Source organism: Anolis carolinensis, unplaced genomic scaffold (genome assembly GCF_035594765.1).
Source record: "Anolis carolinensis isolate JA03-04 unplaced genomic scaffold, rAnoCar3.1.pri scaffold_9, whole genome shotgun sequence".
NCBI classification, from domain to species: domain Eukaryota; kingdom Metazoa; phylum Chordata; class Lepidosauria; order Squamata; family Dactyloidae; genus Anolis; species Anolis carolinensis.
In genome coordinates, this window is record NW_026943820.1 from 5,273,398 (window position 1) to 5,290,334 (window position 16,937).

Here is a 16,937-nt window from a genome sequence, read left to right on the forward strand (position 1 = left end):
AGAATCACTGGGTTGCTGTGAGTTTTCCGGGCTGTATGGCCATATTCCAGAAGCATTCTCTAAAAATCATGTGGACAATTTCAACAGAAGGGGGTAAACCATGAAAATGAACATTTATTAAAAAATATTTAAAAACTTTAAAATCAGGACAGTAAATAAAGAACAACACCCAAAAACAGGGGATTTCCAGACAAGAAACAATCAGGCCCAGCTAATCACCTCCCAGCATAGGATTCCTCCAGGCACGAAACAGCCAAAGCTTTGAAATTGCAAGGCTATTCAATGCTAATCAAGATGGTTAATTGCAACTTTCAAACTTTCCTCAAACAGACAAGAGTTCTTTCTCCCACAGATATATAAATTCCACTTGCCTAGTTTCCAACAGACCTCACAACCTCTGAGGATACTTGTCATAGATGTGGGTGAAATGTCAGGAGAGAATGCTTCTAGAACATGGCCAAACAGACCAGAAAACTCACAGCAACCCAGACTCCACTAGACTCTTAGAAAGTATATATGTGTATATATGTGTGTGTGTGTGTGTGTGTATGTACACACATGCATATATACATATATACAATACAATTTACAATAATATATAATATTATAATATATTGTATATGCATATAATATTAATAATATTTTATAATACAATATAATACTAATAATACAACATAATAATATTAATTATATATTATATATTACATGCAATATTATTAATAATATTACAATACAGTAGAGTCTCACTTATCCAACACTCAATTATCCAACATTCTGGATTATCCAACACATTTTTGTAGTCGATGTTTTCAATAAATCGTGATATTTTGGTGCTAAATTCTTAAATACAGTAATTACTACATAGCATTATTTTATATTGAACTACTTTTTCTGTCAAATTTGTTGTTAAACGGGATGTTTTGGTGCTTAATTTGTAAAATCATAACCTAATTTGATGTTTAATAGGCTTTTCCTTAATCCCTCCTTATTATCCAACATATTTGCTTATCCAATGTTCTGCCGGCCCGTTTATGTTGGATAAGGGAGACTCTACTGTATGTAGATATAGTACAATATGGTAATTTATTGCCAGTATTGTGCTATGCTAATAATATAATATTGTATGTAAATTTAATTTGTAAGCCACTCTGAGTCCTCTTCGGGGTGAGAAGGGCAGGATATAAATGTACTAAATAAATAATTAATAAATAAATATGCCATTAGAGTGGGAAGGGATCCCCAAAGGCCATTCAGTCCAACCCCCTTTCTGCCAAGCAGGAAGACATGATTCAAGCCCTCCCAAGAGAGGACTATGATTCTGTTTGTAGAATCCTAGAATCCTAGAGTTGGAAGGGACCCCCGAAGGGCCACCCAGACTAACCTTCTTCTGCCAGGAAGACACAATCAAAGCCCTGACAGATGGCCATCTAGCTTTTGTTTAAAGACCCCCAGGGAAAGAGGGATGTCTTTAAATAAGCCATTAGATGGGAAGGGATCCCCAAAGGCCACCTAGACCAGCCTTGTTGGGAGAACGGTGGGATGCACATAAAGTAAAGACTAATTGAATAATTACAGTAGAGTCTCACTTATCCAAGCTAAACGGGCCGGCAGAATCTTGGATAAGCAAATATCTTGGATAATATGGAGGGATTAAGGAAAAGCCTATTAAACATCAAATTAGGTTATGATTTTACAAATTAAGCACCAAAACATGTTATACAACAAATTTGAGAGAAAAAGCAGTTCAATACGCAGAAATGTTATGTTGTAATTACTGTATTTATGAATTTAGCACCAAAATATCATGATATATTGAAAACATTGACTACAAAAATACCTTGGATAATCCAGAACCTTGGATAAGCGAGTCTTGGATAAGTGAGGCTCTACTGTAATGCATTTGCGCACTGATATAATCAAATCTCATCGATATCAGTGCGTAAATGTATTAATTATTCGATTAGCCTCATCTTGATAGAGAGAAAATAAACACAGATCTGAATTCTTTGAGAATGACCTAAAATTATACCTGATGGTAAATACTTGTTGGCTTGTGTAATTCAGCGTAACTAACTTTTCTCTCTCAGTCTTGTGGAGGAGGCAAAGGCAATTATTGTTATGCTCATCCTGTTTCTAGCTCCATTGGGAGGCAAAGCTGCTGCTATTCGGAAGGCAAGCCCTTCTGAGCAACTTGCCCAGAGGACCCCCTTGGGAGGGGAGGGGCCGGGAAAGGAGGGCCAGGGGTCACAGGAGGGGGGCTCAGGGGGAGGAGGAGTGGGAGGAGGCAAAGGCAAGGCTCCTCCCCCTAGGGCTTCCTCTCCTGGAGCACAAGGCAGAGGATCCCGTAACTCGCCAAGCTGGCTGCTCCACAGGGTCCTTCCTGGAGGGGGTCTGCATGCTCTTTGACCCCCACCATGCGCCCCTCCTGGACCCCTGATGTCACCCCGCTTGACTGGAACTGCTGGACGTGGCCCTGGGGACCCCACGACCCCCGCCTGTCAACGCCAGGTAAGTCGGGAAGGCACAGAATCTAAGAATCTCAGAGTCTGAAGAGAGCCCCAAAGGCCATCCAGTCTGACCCTTCTGCCAGGAAGGAAGATACCATCCATGCCCTCCTGACAGATGGCCATCCAGCCTCTGTTTAACAACTTTGACATAGAATGATAGGCTCCTAGAGTAGGAAGAGATCTCTAAAGGCCATCCAGTCCAACCCCCTTCTGTTAGGAAAGAAGGAAGAGAGGGAAGGAGGAAGGAAGGCATAATAAGGGACCCCCCTCTCCCCAAAGGCCATCCAGCGCAACTACTTTCTGCCAGGAAGGAAGACACCATCCAAGCCCTCCTGACAGACAGCCATCTGGGCTCTGCTTAACAACATATAAACACTATATGCCCCCTGACATAAATAATAATAATAATAATAATAATAATAATAATAATAATAATAATAATCTCAGCCAGCATTTGGAAACAATAGACATTGACAAAATTACGATCTGCCAACTGCAAAAGGCCACCCGACTGGGATCTGCGCGCATCATCCGAAAATACATCACACAGTCCTAACACTTGGGAAATGTTCGATTTGTGATTTTGTGATACAAAACCCAGCATATCTATCTTGTTTGCTGTGTCATACAATGTTATTGTGTCAATAATAATAATAATAATAATAATAATAATAATAGATTTATTTTTATCCAGCACTATCTCCCCAATACAGACCTGAAAGAGAATTATAAACTCCTAGAGTTATAAGAGGTCTCTAAAGGTTATCCAGTCCAACCCTCTTCTGCGAGACAGGAAGCCACCATCCAAGCCCTCCCAACAGATGGCCATTCACACTCTGTTTAACAATGATATGCCCTCCCAACTTTGACATAGAAGGATAGGCTCCTAGAGTAGGACGGGATCTCTAAAGGTCATCCAGTCCAATCGCAATCTGCCAGGCAGAAAGGCACTACCCAAACCCTCCCCACAGATGGCCTTCCAGCATCATCTTAACAACATATAAACACTGTATTTTTTCCATGTCAGGAGTGACTTGAGAAACTGCAAGTCGATTCTGGTGTAAGAGAATTGGCAGTCTGCAAGGACGTTGCCCAGGGGATGCCTGGATGTTTTACCATCCTGCTGGAGGTTTCTCTCTTGTTCCCTCATGGGAAGCTGGAGCTGACAGACAAGAGCTCACCCGCTCCCCAGATTTGAACTGCTGATCTTTTGGTCAGCAGTCCTGCCGGCATAAGGGTTTAACCCAATTCGCTACTGGGGGATATAAACACTGTTTGTCACACCTTGACATAGAATCATATCAGCTCTATTTATTTATTTATTTTAGCTGATCCTGGTTTTTAAAACATGCACTATTATATTTACATTATATTATTATTTCATATACATATGTATTTTCAGCAATGTAAGTAAATGCAAACTCATTTATTTTTCCAATACATCAGAATAATCATAAAATACAAAAATTAAAAAGTTAACATGGATTTCCCACCTTAAAGACATACAAGGAAAATATGATTGTCATCCTATTCACTTCTTATCATAAACAACTTCTTGATTATACCTTACTGTATGGATGTTTTACTTAATATTCAAAACTCGCAATGTGCTGTCAAAGGCTTTCATGGCGGGAATCACTGGGTTGCTTTGAGTTTTCCAGGCTGTATGGCCATGTTCCAGAGAATGCCTGCCATAGATGTGGGTGAAACGTCAGGAGAGAATGCTTCTGTAACATTGCCATATAGCCCGGAAAACTCAGCAACCCAAAATCCAATTATTTTTATTTTCTCTATTGGTTTCTATACTTTTGAAATAAAATGCCGGTTGACTCATCTTTTATCAAACCTAATACATTGCACATTTCTGACGAGAACTTTTAGAATCCAACTTTCTCTTGGCCTTTTTTGGAACATAAAGCCAATGCTCCTCAGCCCCTTTCAAGGCTTATCTGTATTGCAGATTTAATGCGGTTTGGCCCCACTTTTAACTGCCATGACTCAATGCAACTCCCAAAATGGAAGATGTAATTTGGCAGAGAAGTGAAAGGCCTTGTGAAATTGCGACTCTCAGAATCCCATAGTCTTGGGCCATGGCAATTAAAGTGGGATCACACTGGATTTATCCTACAGTGTAGATGCATTCTGGGATGAAAGAGGATTAACGGGGGCTCCCTGCCAAATGGGAAGAGCATGACTTCAGAGCCAACAATGCAATGGAACAACACACAAAATGTACACATAGGATGTACCATCGTGACCAACAAAGGTCCAAAGCTGCTGATAGATCCTCATTATTTCCTGACATATATTTTTCCATTTGCTAGTTGGAAAATAATCCCGTGCTTCAGAAACCGACGAAGGAAGCACCTGCTCATTCTGCCCTTCCTACTCTCTTTCATGTTCTTAACTGGCTTTAAAATGGTAATTATTGTGCCCAGTTTAGCCCAAAATTTCGCAGCAAAACGTGGGCATCCTTTGGGGTCTATTAGGATGACTTTGGTATTGTTTCTAGCTTATGGTGACCTCATGAAAAGGCTTCATGGGCCTGAGAGTGCGACTCACCCAATGGCTCAGTGGGGATTCGAACCCAAAAGTGTAGTCTAGTGCTCCAGCCATTCTGTTATGCTGCTTTTCCATGTGGACAACTGAAAAATAAATTAGAATAAAGCAATGTGTCCAGAAGTCCACTTCTTGTCCTCAAGTTAAACCCTTAAATACTGTTTTTTGCTCTCAGAGGTGCAGCAGTTCAGTGTATTTTGGGAGCCAGAAAAAATGCAGGATCTGCATATTTGGAAAGCCATATTGGGTCTCAATCAAGAGATAATAGCAATAAACAATAATAATAATAATAATAATAATAATAATAATAATAATAATGATAACACATATTTCGGAAGCCACTTTAGGTCTCCATCAAGAGATAATAGCAGCATGTTAACATCATAATAATAGTAATTATGATGATGATGAATACTAATGGTAATAAGAATGATGATAGCAATATTGATGATGATAATACATATTTGGGAAGCAACTTTCTATCTCAATCAAGAGATATTAGCATGATAATAAAATAATAGTAATAATAATGATCATAGTAATATTGATAATGATAATACATATATGGGAAGCGGCTTTCTTTCTCAATCAAGAAATAATGGCAGAATATTAAAATAATATTAATTATAATGATAGTAACAATGATGATGATAATACATATTTGGGAAGCCACTTTGGGTCCCTATCCAGAGATGATAGGATAATAAAATAATGGTATTATTGTTATTAACATCATAATAATAATGATAAGAGTAATCATAATAGTAATAATTTTAATAATGGTAAAATTGATGATCATAATACATATTTGGGGAGCCACTTTGGGTCTCAATTAAGAGATAATAGCAGAATATTAACATATAATAGTAATAGTAATAATGATAATGATAATAATAATGATAATACATATTTGAGAAGCCAATTTGGATCTCAATCAAGGGATAATAGCAGGATACTGAAATGCTAACAACAACAACAACAACAACAATAATAATTAAAACTGCAAATATTTAGGGCCACAAGGACATTCTTTCTTGGAAGGCAACATTTCCTCTCTCCCAGATAGGTTGGTAATATTTTTTCTGTGAGTCTTGCAACTTTTGTTGTTCCTCTAACAGAAAACAAAACAAACCCAGCAACACTGTGTGCTGGATTAAACAAATAACTAAAAATCTGAACAAGAATGTGGGGAGATATGCCTCCTTCACATATCCCAAAGTATGGAGGAGGGCGAGAATAAATAATGGAGCGATTGGCTTTGTTTCCTTTTGAAAGGAACAGAAAAGGCAAGTGATGAAAGATAGGGGGAAACTGATTACGAATTTTTGTGTGTTCTTTTCAAAAAAAGGCTTTGCTGGGAACATTCTTTCAGAAAAAAATAAATAATGGCCCATTATTCAGAACTGACAAAAAGGAACATTTCTCCCCCTTAACTAGAATGCAGTGGGAGGTGGCTGATATGGTGAAGGAAATAAGTTTTCACAAGGTTTTCTTGGCAAAAAAAAAAAGACCTCCCTTTGAATCTGAGAGTGTGACTTTTCTGAGGTCACTCAATGGGTCAAGCAAAGGTTCAAATCAGTCTGTCCAGTTAATGCATCTACACTGATGAGTTAATGCAGTCTGGCACCACTTTAACTGCCATGGTTCAATGAGATGAGATCCTGAGATCTGTAGTTTGGGGAGACAACAGAACTCCTTTGGCAGGAAAGGCTAAAGGTCTTGCTAAACTACAACTCCCAGGATTGTGTAGTACTATTGAGCCATGACTTTTAAACTCAGGAATTGTGCTCACTCTATTTTAATCTTTGTTCTGTGTATTTTAATATATGTCTTTTATAGAAATACATTTTATTATCCATATTTTATATAATGTTTATGATGATAATGTGTTTTAGCTATGTTTGTAACCCACCTCGAGTCATGAGAGAAATAAAAGTATTATTATTATGACAGTTCAAGTGGGATCAAACTGCATTCATTCTAAAGCGTAGGGCCCTTCCACACAGACATATAACCCAGAATATCAAAGCAGATAATCCACAATATCTGCTTTGAACTGGGTTATCTGAGTCCACACTGCCATATAATCCAGTTCAATGTGGATTTTATACAGCTGTGTGGAAGGGGGCCTAGGTGCACCTAAAGAAAAGAGACCTCCCAGGATTCCACAGCACTGAGCCATGGCAATTAAAAGTGGTGTCACACTGGATTCATTCCACAGTGTAGATGATGCCCCCTCCTTGACTTCCACTCTTGGGAAATAGGCAGATTATATACATCAATAGAGTAAGAGTTAGTCATGATGATGCAAGTGTGTGTGTGTGTGTGTCACTCTCTCTCTCTCTCTGTGAGTCAGTCATGCAAAGTATGTGGTTTCGCGGTCTTTTCCCGTCCGGATGAAGTCACATGGCAATGACAACAAAAGGAGTCTGGCCGCACTACGTCTCTCCCTGCCGGTCCCAAAATAAACCCCAAACACACCCTCCCATTGCATCACATTGGCAGAGGCCAGAGTAACCTGGCTCACTTGATGGGATCACAATGGCTCATAGATCCCTCTTTCTTGGGAAAGATTCCCAGCCCATTCCCAATGGGAGGAATTCATATAGATTATTAATAATAATAATTTTATTTCTTACCTGCCTCTCTCCATACATAAGCATAGAAAAACACTACAAATACACACACTAAAATGTACCTCTGTAAAAGTTACATACCAAAACTTATCTCTACAAAATACACACTAAAACACTCAAAACAGAGATCAAACAAAGGAACTTCAAATTCATGTTTAAAGACTGTCTGGGTAACCCTGCCGGAAGAGATAGGTTTTTACATGGTTTTAAAATTCCAACAGCTCATTTAGCTGATGGGAGTTCTTCTGGCAGGTCATTCCACAGTTGTGGGGTGGCCGATGAAAAGGTCTTCTGGCTGGTAGTTGCCAGCTGGATTCTGGCTGGTTGGAGCAGAAACTCCCAGAAGACCAAAGTGTGTGGGGAGGATTGTATGGGAGAAGGCAATCCTTTAGGTATTATTTATTTATTTATTTTATATACCACTCTTTTCCCTCGGGGTCTTACATAAAGAGCGGTCTTACATAAAGGCAGAATTAAATGCTATATATAATACAACAAGTAGAAAAACCAAATATAAAACAGAAATAAAAACTGATATCAAATCAAATTAAAACAAATAAAACCATGTGACTATTACAAAAGGGGAAGTTTCAAGCCAGAGTCAGAGCCAGAGTCAGGTAACCTGGACCCAAACCATGTAGGGCTTTAAAGGTCAAAACCAACATTTTATACTTTGTCCGGAAACTAACTGGCAGCCAGTGGAGTGACTTTAAGACAGTGGTTCTCAACCTGTGGGTCCCCAGATGCTTTGGCCTTCAACTCCCAGAAATCCTAACAGCCAGTTAACTAGCTGAGATTCCTGGGAGTTGTAGGCCAAAACAACTGGCGACCCACAGGTTGAGAACCACTGCTTTAGGATATGCTTGCTTCTAGATGTTCCTGTAACTAATCTGGCTTCTGTATTTTGAGCCAACTGGGGTTTCTGTACAAGGGTGGCCCAATAAATAAATAAATAAATAAATAAATGTAAAGCGCATTGCAGAAGTCCAACCTTGAGGTTACCAGTGCAAGCACAACCACCTTCAGGTACTCCAAATCTAGAAAGGCTCACAGCTGGCGGATCAGTCGAAGCTGATAGTAAACACTCTTGACCATTGGGTTGTTGTATGTCTTTCGGGCTGTGTGGCCATGTTCCAGAAGCATTCTCTCCTGGTGACATGGCCACACAGCCCGAAAGACATACAACAACCCTGTGATTCTGGCCATGAAAGCCTTCGACAACACATTGAACTCTTGACCATTGTCGCATCTTCCTGGGATGACATTTTGGAGGGACAGATCCAGGAGAATCCCACAATCTTTCAAGTGGGAGTAGGACCCCATCCAGAACTGGTTGACACACCTCTATCCCGTGATGGGATATCCCTTGATGGCAAGCACCGCTGTTTCAATTTGTTTTTCCTCATCCAGCCCATTGCTTGCTCCCAGCATTCATTCAGATATGCTATCCTTAACAGAAGCTGTTTTTGAAAGCATGGAGAAATATATTTGGGTGTCATCAGCATACTGATAACACCTTGCCCCATGCCTACGGATGCTCTTTCCCAGTGGCTTAATGTAAATATTAAAGAACATTGGGGATGGAATGACACCACATAACATAGGGTTGGAAGAGACCACATGGGCCATCTAGTCCAGCCCCCTGCCATGCAAGAAAACCATAATCAAAACACTCTCAACAGATGGCAATCCAGCCTGTTTAAAAGCCTCCAAGGAAGGAGCTTCCGCCAGACTCCAAGGCAGAGAGTTCCACTGCTGAACAGCTCTTCTTACAGTCAAGAAGTTCTTCCTCATGTTCAGGTGGAATCTATAGAAGTATAGTGTCTAAATCAGGCCTGGGCCAACTTCGGCCTTCCCTCCAGGTGTTTTGGACTTCAGCTCCCACAATTCCTAACAGCCGGTAGGCTGTTAGGAATTGTGGGAGTTGAAGTCCAAAACACCTGAAGGGAAGGCTGAAGTTGGCCCAGGCCTGGTGTCGATATACCAGAAATAACAACAAGTGTACAACTGTCTTTTGTTTTCCCTCATGAATATTATTTCCAACTTTTCCTCAAGTTGCTTTTATCCTACCTTTCTGCTCAAGAGACCATTCTAGGTGGATGGTTGGCCTGTGCTAAGCAACCTTCATGTGGCTAAAATGGAAACATATTCTTGGGACAGAAGTGACAAGATTGAGAAAAATATAAATTAGAAAAATGGAGGCCTTTCATCTCCCTCTGGTAGTTTATTGGTGCGCATGCGCAGAAGTGTCTCCTTTTCCTCTGGGTCTCCAACAATGGGCCTCTTGCGCCTGCGCACTAATACCTTCGCTGGCAGGCTTCACCTCTTCTCTCCACTCCGTCCGTTCGGGGTAGTTTATTAGTGCGCATGCGCACAAGCGTGTACTTTTTTCCTCTCGTTCTCAATCAGTGGGCCTCTTGCGCCTGCGCACTAATACCTCCACTGGCTCTTCACTTTTCATGCCAAAAAAAGCTGATCATTTGTTTTTGTTTTTTATTTGAGGGGGGGGGGGGGGAAATCCGGACATCAAAATCACTTTCCCTTGACTGAGGAAAAAAAATGTCAGCACGCGCATGCGCACATCAAAACAACTTTCCCTTGACTGTGGCCTACTCGGGCTCCCACGCATGCGCACATCAATACCTCTCCTGGGCGCTTCGCTCTCCGTTGAGCATGCGCACATCGGCACCCCTTTCCCCTTGGTTTTTTTTTATCCCTGAGATCGTCCCGAGCTCTCCATATTTCCCCCCGCTCCTCCTTTGCGCATGCGTCTTGGGGCCCTGTTTTGGATTCCCGCGGCGGCGGCGCATGCGCGCGGCAACCACAGTGCGAGGGGGGCGGATTCCTGTCAGAAGAAGAAGGAGAAGAGGAGGAACGACGCCGGCGGGCCGTTTCTTCTCCTCCTCCGGCCTGCTTTTCCTCCTTCTCCGCGCCTCCTCTCTCTCGCCCCTTCCTTCCCACTGCGATGCCCTCGGACTTTATCTCTCTCCTCAGCGCCGACCTCGACCTCGAGTCTCCCAAGTCCCTCTACTCCAAGGGTGAGTGAGCCCCTTTTCCCCTCACGGAGGCCTCTCTCGACGGCGAGCATCCTTCGCGCTTCTTTGTGTTACAGAGTAGGCCTGGGTCAGCTTGGGCCTTTAAGCGGCTGAGGGGGAAAAGGAAGAGGCCTGAGGCTGTGAGGAATGATGGGAGTTGAAGTCCAAAACACCTGAAAGGAGGGCCCAAGCTGACCCAGGCCTGTTATAGAGAGACCGCCATCGCTGCCCAATTAAACCAAGGGGAAGGGAGGGGAGGGGGCGCTCTGCTCATGCCTAGAGGCACCCTGGTCCCCGCCCCTTTCCCTCCCTCCTCCTTTGGCCTCTTTCCCTCCTTCCGTTATTCATTCAGTCTCTTAAAGAGACAAAGCAGCATCTCATCATCATAGTAATATATTCCCTCCATATACAGTAGAGTCTCACTTATCCAAGACTCGCTTATCCAACATTCTGGATTATCCAACGCATTTTTGTAGTCAATGTTTTCAATATACCGTGGTATTTTGGTGCTAAATTCATAAATACAGTCATTACTACATAGCATTACTGCATATTGAAGTACCTTTTCTGCCAAATTTGTTGTCTAACATGATGTTTTGGTGGTTCATTTGTAAAATCATAACCTAATTTGATGTTTAATAGGCTTTTCCTTAATGCCTCCTTATTATCCAACATATTCGCTTATCCAACATTCTGCCGGCCCGTTTATGTTGGATAAGTGAGACTCTACTGTGTATATATATATATATATATATGTATATATATTTCTGGTAAGATACCATGGGATTCAGTAATAATAATAATAATAATAATAATAATAATAAGTTCTACCCAATGGGTTTTTTTTTCTTGTTTCTGGTAAGATGCTATGGGATATAATGATAGATAAGAAGTTCCATCCAATGGGGTTTTTTTTGGTTTCTGGTAAGATGCCTTGGGATTTAATAATAACAATAACAATAACTTCCACCCCATGGGTTTTTTTTGTCTCTGGTAAGATGCCATGGGATTCAAAAATAAAATTAATAAGTTCCATCCCATAGGTTTTTTTTCTGATTTCTGGTAAAATGCCTTGGGATTTAATAATAATAATAATAATAACAATAACTTCCACCCCATGGGGTTTTTTTTGTCTCTGGTAAGATGCCATGGGATTCAAAAATAAAATTAATAAGTTCCATTCCATGGGTTTTTTCTGATTTCTGGTAAGATGCCTTGGGATTTTAATAATAACAATAACAATAACTTCCACCCCATGGGGTTTTTTTTGTCTCTGGTAAGATGCCATGGGATTCAAAAATAAAATTAATAAATTCCATCCCATGGTTTTTTTTTGTTTCTGGTAAGATACCATGGTATATAATAATAATAATAATAATAATAATAATAATAATAATACCTTCCACCCCATGGGTTTTTTTTTTTGTGTGTCTCTGGTAAGATGCCATGGGATATAATGATGATGATGATGATAACAATAATAATATAATAATAACCTCCACCCCATGCAGGGTTTTTTTTTTTGTTTCTGTTAAGATGCCTTGGGATTTAATGATAATGATAATAATGTATTCGTAACTTCCACCCCATGGGGTTTTTTTGGTTTATGGTAAAATGCCATGGGATTTAATGGTGATAATAATAATAATAATTTCCTCCCCATGGTGATTTTTTTTTGTTTCTGGTAAGATGCCATAAGTTCTAATAATGATAATTACTACAGTAATATTTTCCCCATGGCTTCTTTGGTTTCTGGTAAGATGCCATACATTCCAATAACAATATATTTTATTTATTACCCCTATCTCCCTCTGTCTCAAGGTGATTAAAACAGACAGGCAAATACAGCCCCATTAAAATGCATATATCAAAAATCACACACACCAAAACCAATGCCAATAACATGCAGGCTAAAACTGGCTGGTGTAAAATTAGTAATAATAGTATTAATAATAATACATAAAAATAATAAAAATAATTGCCTATTTTCCATTATTGCACACTAGCGTTTGTTTTGGTTCCTGCTAAGCTGCCATGGTCTATATTAGGCATGGGCAAACTTTGGCCCTCCAGGTGTTTTGGACTTCAACTCCCGTAATTCCTAACAGCCTATCAGCAAACATCTGGAGGGCCAACGTTCGCCCATGCCAGGTCTATATGTATCTGTGTGTGTATGTGTGTGTGTGTGTCTGTGTGTGTATATATATATGATTTAGTAATAATGATAGGAATACTAAAGAACTGGCAGAATTTAAAACAAATTGAAAGACCTAACAATTCTAGCCAATCTACCAAGTCAATTTTAATCTAAGAATTTAAACTTCTTATTATTAGTAATTAATAATATCCTCCTTTCCTCTCTGAAGATAAGATTCGGAGTGGTTTACAACACTAAAAGCAATGCAATTCAGAACCTACAACATATGAACATTAAAAATAGAATTAAACATAAATTGTTAAAATCATCTAAACCTGTTAAAATGTTATCATATTTTAGTATTTTATTAGTAAGAATGATTTTAATGTGTTTTAATCTTAGGTGTGTTAGTATTTTTTCTATGTATTTTAACTGTGTTGTACCTTGCCTTAAACCTTAAGGAGAGGCAGGTAACAAATATATTTTTATTATTATGTTCTTGCTGTTCTTGCTGTTGCTACTACTACTACTACTCTTAATTGTGCAGAAACGGAAGTCTGCTGGTTTGGTTATACTGGCTGCCCGCTCCAACAAATACTATTGTTGTTATTATTGCTCCTTTTATTGCTACGCCTACTCTTTTAGTTGCAAAATGACTTTAAAAAGCATGGACTCAGAGTCTCAGTATTTGGGAGTTGAATTAAGAACAATGGCTGCTTAGTCCCAACTAGAGTAGAACCGTTAAATCTGTTGTTGACTGGTGAGTCAACACTAGGTTATTTCAATGGATTCAGTGGCAATACTGTAATTTGGACTAACAATAAGATTTTGGCCATGATTTTGTTATTACTGCTACTACTGTTATTATTTATTTCCCTTACCACTGTGAAATGCCTTAATAAGAAGCAGCTTACAATTCAAGTCCTAGAAAAAGTGGGCTATAAATAATGAAAGATAACAATAATATTCTGCAGTTATTATTACTTTTACGATTACTATTGTTACTTAGCTCTTCCACCCTTAGAAAGCAACAGCTCGGAGTCTCTGTTGAGGGAAATGTGAAATAAAAAATGAATTGATGATAGTAATAAAGGTAGTGATGATACTGCTGCTGTTATTGACTTATCCTGAAAATTCTGTTTTAGTGACGGGATTGTATGTTGTGTTTCTTTTTTGTTACAGTTTTAAACGGTGAAATATATTTTAATTCAGTGCTTGGTTTTAAAATGGGCAAATTAATTGCAATTGTGCCTTAAATTTATATCAGTCTGAATTCAGTTGTATTTGTTTTAATTTATGTTGTAAGCTCTCTTGGGTACTGCACTGAGAGAAAGCTAGGATAGAAATTATTGAAATTGTAGAATGGAGAGGGGGATGATTTCCTGAGTTTCTTGGAGGAAGTATGGATGCAAGGATGCAATAACATTTGGGTGGTAGATATTTCTGTCCTTTTTTATCTAAGCTGTGCCTGTAAGTTCATTCTCGCAAGGGAGAGAATACAAAACAAACACTAAAATAAAGGCAGCGAACAGCTCCCCTTCAAATACTTTATTCCCAAAATAATGTTTGGTGTCAGCTAGCCTTCTCTGTTGCTACAGACTTGTGGCTCGCCAGTCAGGAACCCTAGAAGGCCTCTCTCTCATCTTGATGAGTGAAAAGCCCAGTGTATGTGTCACAGTTAACCGGAAAGCCTTCTCCTCCTCAACATGAAGTAGGAGGTCCTGAAAGGTCCAGTGGGATTCCTAACATGGGATGAGAAAACAAAGATATTCTGTTTAAAGCTGAACATGGGCAGCCAGATCACAGGGTTTTCGCAGGAGCGTCAAAACAAGCACTGTGTCGATTCCAAAACAGAGGGCCAATTGAACTGACTTTTTTTCCACCAACACAAAATGCAGGAGTTATTTCCGTGCATGCCCGCAAGGAAAAAAATTGCACAAACTAGTAACATAGGTCAGACTTAGCAACAATCTTGTGAAACTCCAAAATGCATATGACATTGCATAGGATTGTGGGTGGCTCAGATCCATGGCTCATTTTCCTTACTGTAGTATATATGTGCTTTCTCCCTTTCAATATATTCAAAATCATGCTTATATCTTTAGAGAAGTGCTTTAATTGGCTCCAAATATGGAGCCAGAGCAGCTACTGGTAGCTTACTTAGATGCCTGTAGGCCTTCTGTTTATAGTTTCTGTTCCATTAAACTGGAGTCCAGTTAAATTATAGCCTTTCGGCCTGAAATTTGACCTTCTTCTGCTTTTGCTATCAAGATAGTGCAGGCCTAGTGATTCTTGAAATATTTATGGAGTCTCCATAAAAAAAGAGCATAGGTAATTTTTGAGGGTGGCATGAATATCTTCCAATTTGGTACATCTGATTGGGGTGAGGCATGTGAAGCCCTATTCATTCCTGCTGTTGGGAGAATGCAATGGCTGTGTATAGTACTGATTTTCCTTCTGTTGTAAAAGAAAAGAAGTCTGGGCAGTCTTTGAATGGAGAGCTCATTAAACTGGAGCTTCTCCTGGCATGCTTAGCAGGATGGAGCTTCTCTTGTCCTCTAGAACTAGGAGGAGGTGGAGATGCAAGGGGGATGCTCCTTGTTCATCAGTACATTTTAGCTTCCTGAGCAGGACTAGCTTTGAGGTTGCCTTAGCATGGCCAGAATCCATGGAGGGGACTGCTTGAGTTCTGAATAAAGACAGGATGTAGTAGCATCACTTGGAAATCTTGTTTGATCTTTTCTTTTGTAATATGAGAAACTTGAGTCACTTGATGAAGGAGAGAGCAAAAGCACAAGTAAGTGTGCCTAGTAAATACAGACTTCTGTTGCCAAAATATGTCAAAGGTCAAAATTAAGAGAGATTAGATTAAGAAAGGCATCTAAAGCTTCAGATAACCTGAACAGTGAGATCTGTGTGTTTGGTTTTGTATTTAGCCTCCCCGGCTCAAGCTATAAACAAAGCTTTCACAAGATGAAAGGCAAAGGCAAAGCATGTTGAAAGTGCTTCAGGGGCTTGTTTCCTTGTGAAAAGCAAGTTTTGGGGAGGACACCTGTAAATATTAGTAATCTCCCATTGACTTCAATAGAAGATAATTTTCTCATCACACTAAATTCTGTTGAACCATCTCCCAGGGACAAGTAGGCCTAGTTGCCTGTATGGCAAAATATATTTACCAAGTATGAAATAAGTGAACATTATGCAAATAATGATACCTGAGAAATAGGGTTGTCCATCACTGTGATGATACCTGGTGCTACTGTCCTGACCGTGTTGGTTTTACTGATCCCATCAGTGATTACATTTTATCAGTCAGGCTGAGAATTTCTGTGAACTTGGAAACTTTGGTGTGGGCCTTTATATCAATTCCCCCTTATGGTGACTATCACATGCGGGTTTTTTTTTTCTTCTCTGAAGCTGACAATGCCTTCCCCAAGGACATTCAGTGGGTAACCATGGCTGAATGGGGATTCAAACTGAGGTCTCCAGAGTTATTGTTCAGTGTCCCAACTATTAAACACTGGCGCTTGTGACATACTGGCAGGCTAATAGCCTTACATGTTCACAGATGTTTTAAGATCCCAGCTAAAAAACCTACTTTGTTCTGATATTAATCTCTGTGTACTAATCTATAGTCTTTTTAGGCACTTTTCACAATTTACAGCTATGATTCTGCATCAGTAGCTGTTGTTTGTCTGCTTTTATCTGCTTAGGTTCAAGTTATGAGCAGCACACATGCCCTTTTCCAGAATTATTTTGATTTTCTTTGTATGGAATGTGCTTTGAACATGACATCTTTGAGGCTTGCCAGCAGTTTCTAAATGTTTAGTAAAGCTTATTCTGAATACCTGTAGATAACCATTTATTTATTTTTGTTAGGCCTCTGTTATCATAGACTTGGAGAACTTGGCTTTTGTAACCCAGCAAATAAATGCAATCTTTAGAATATGTTAGCTTTTAGAAATAGTTTTGAATGGATGATGACAGCTATTGCTTAGATGACTTAAGCAAATAACAATACTGTTGGTGCGTAGGTATAATTTATTGTAAGCCATCCAGAGTC

The 16,937-nt window shown here is 39.6% G+C and overlaps 1 protein-coding gene and 1 long non-coding RNA gene across 4 annotated transcripts in view; one reads left to right on the forward strand and one right to left on the reverse strand.

Annotated features, from left to right (window-relative positions):
* The window catches only part of LOC134293587 (uncharacterized), a 26,787-nt gene extending 16,823 nt beyond the window's left edge, over positions 1-9,964 (reverse strand). The window contains exons 1-2 of the long non-coding RNA XR_010000537.1: positions 9,773-9,964; positions 5,070-5,152 (exon numbers count right to left, since the gene is read on the reverse strand). This is a non-coding gene — a long non-coding RNA (uncharacterized LOC134293587). The remainder of the gene's footprint in view (positions 1-5,069; positions 5,153-9,772) is intronic.
* The window catches only part of nfat5 (nuclear factor of activated T cells 5), a 45,954-nt gene continuing 31,386 nt past the window's right edge, over positions 2,370-16,937 (forward strand). Inside the window, exon 1 of one of the 3 annotated variants that reach the window (XM_062961623.1) lies at positions 2,370-2,508. In XM_062961623.1, the coding sequence (XP_062817693.1) occupies positions 2,415-2,508 (94 nt within the window). In that variant the 5' untranslated portion in view covers positions 2,370-2,414. Of the gene's footprint in view, positions 2,509-10,518; positions 10,741-16,937 lie in introns of those variants that run through there. The other 2 variants (XM_062961621.1, XM_062961622.1) reach the window with 2 other exon arrangements.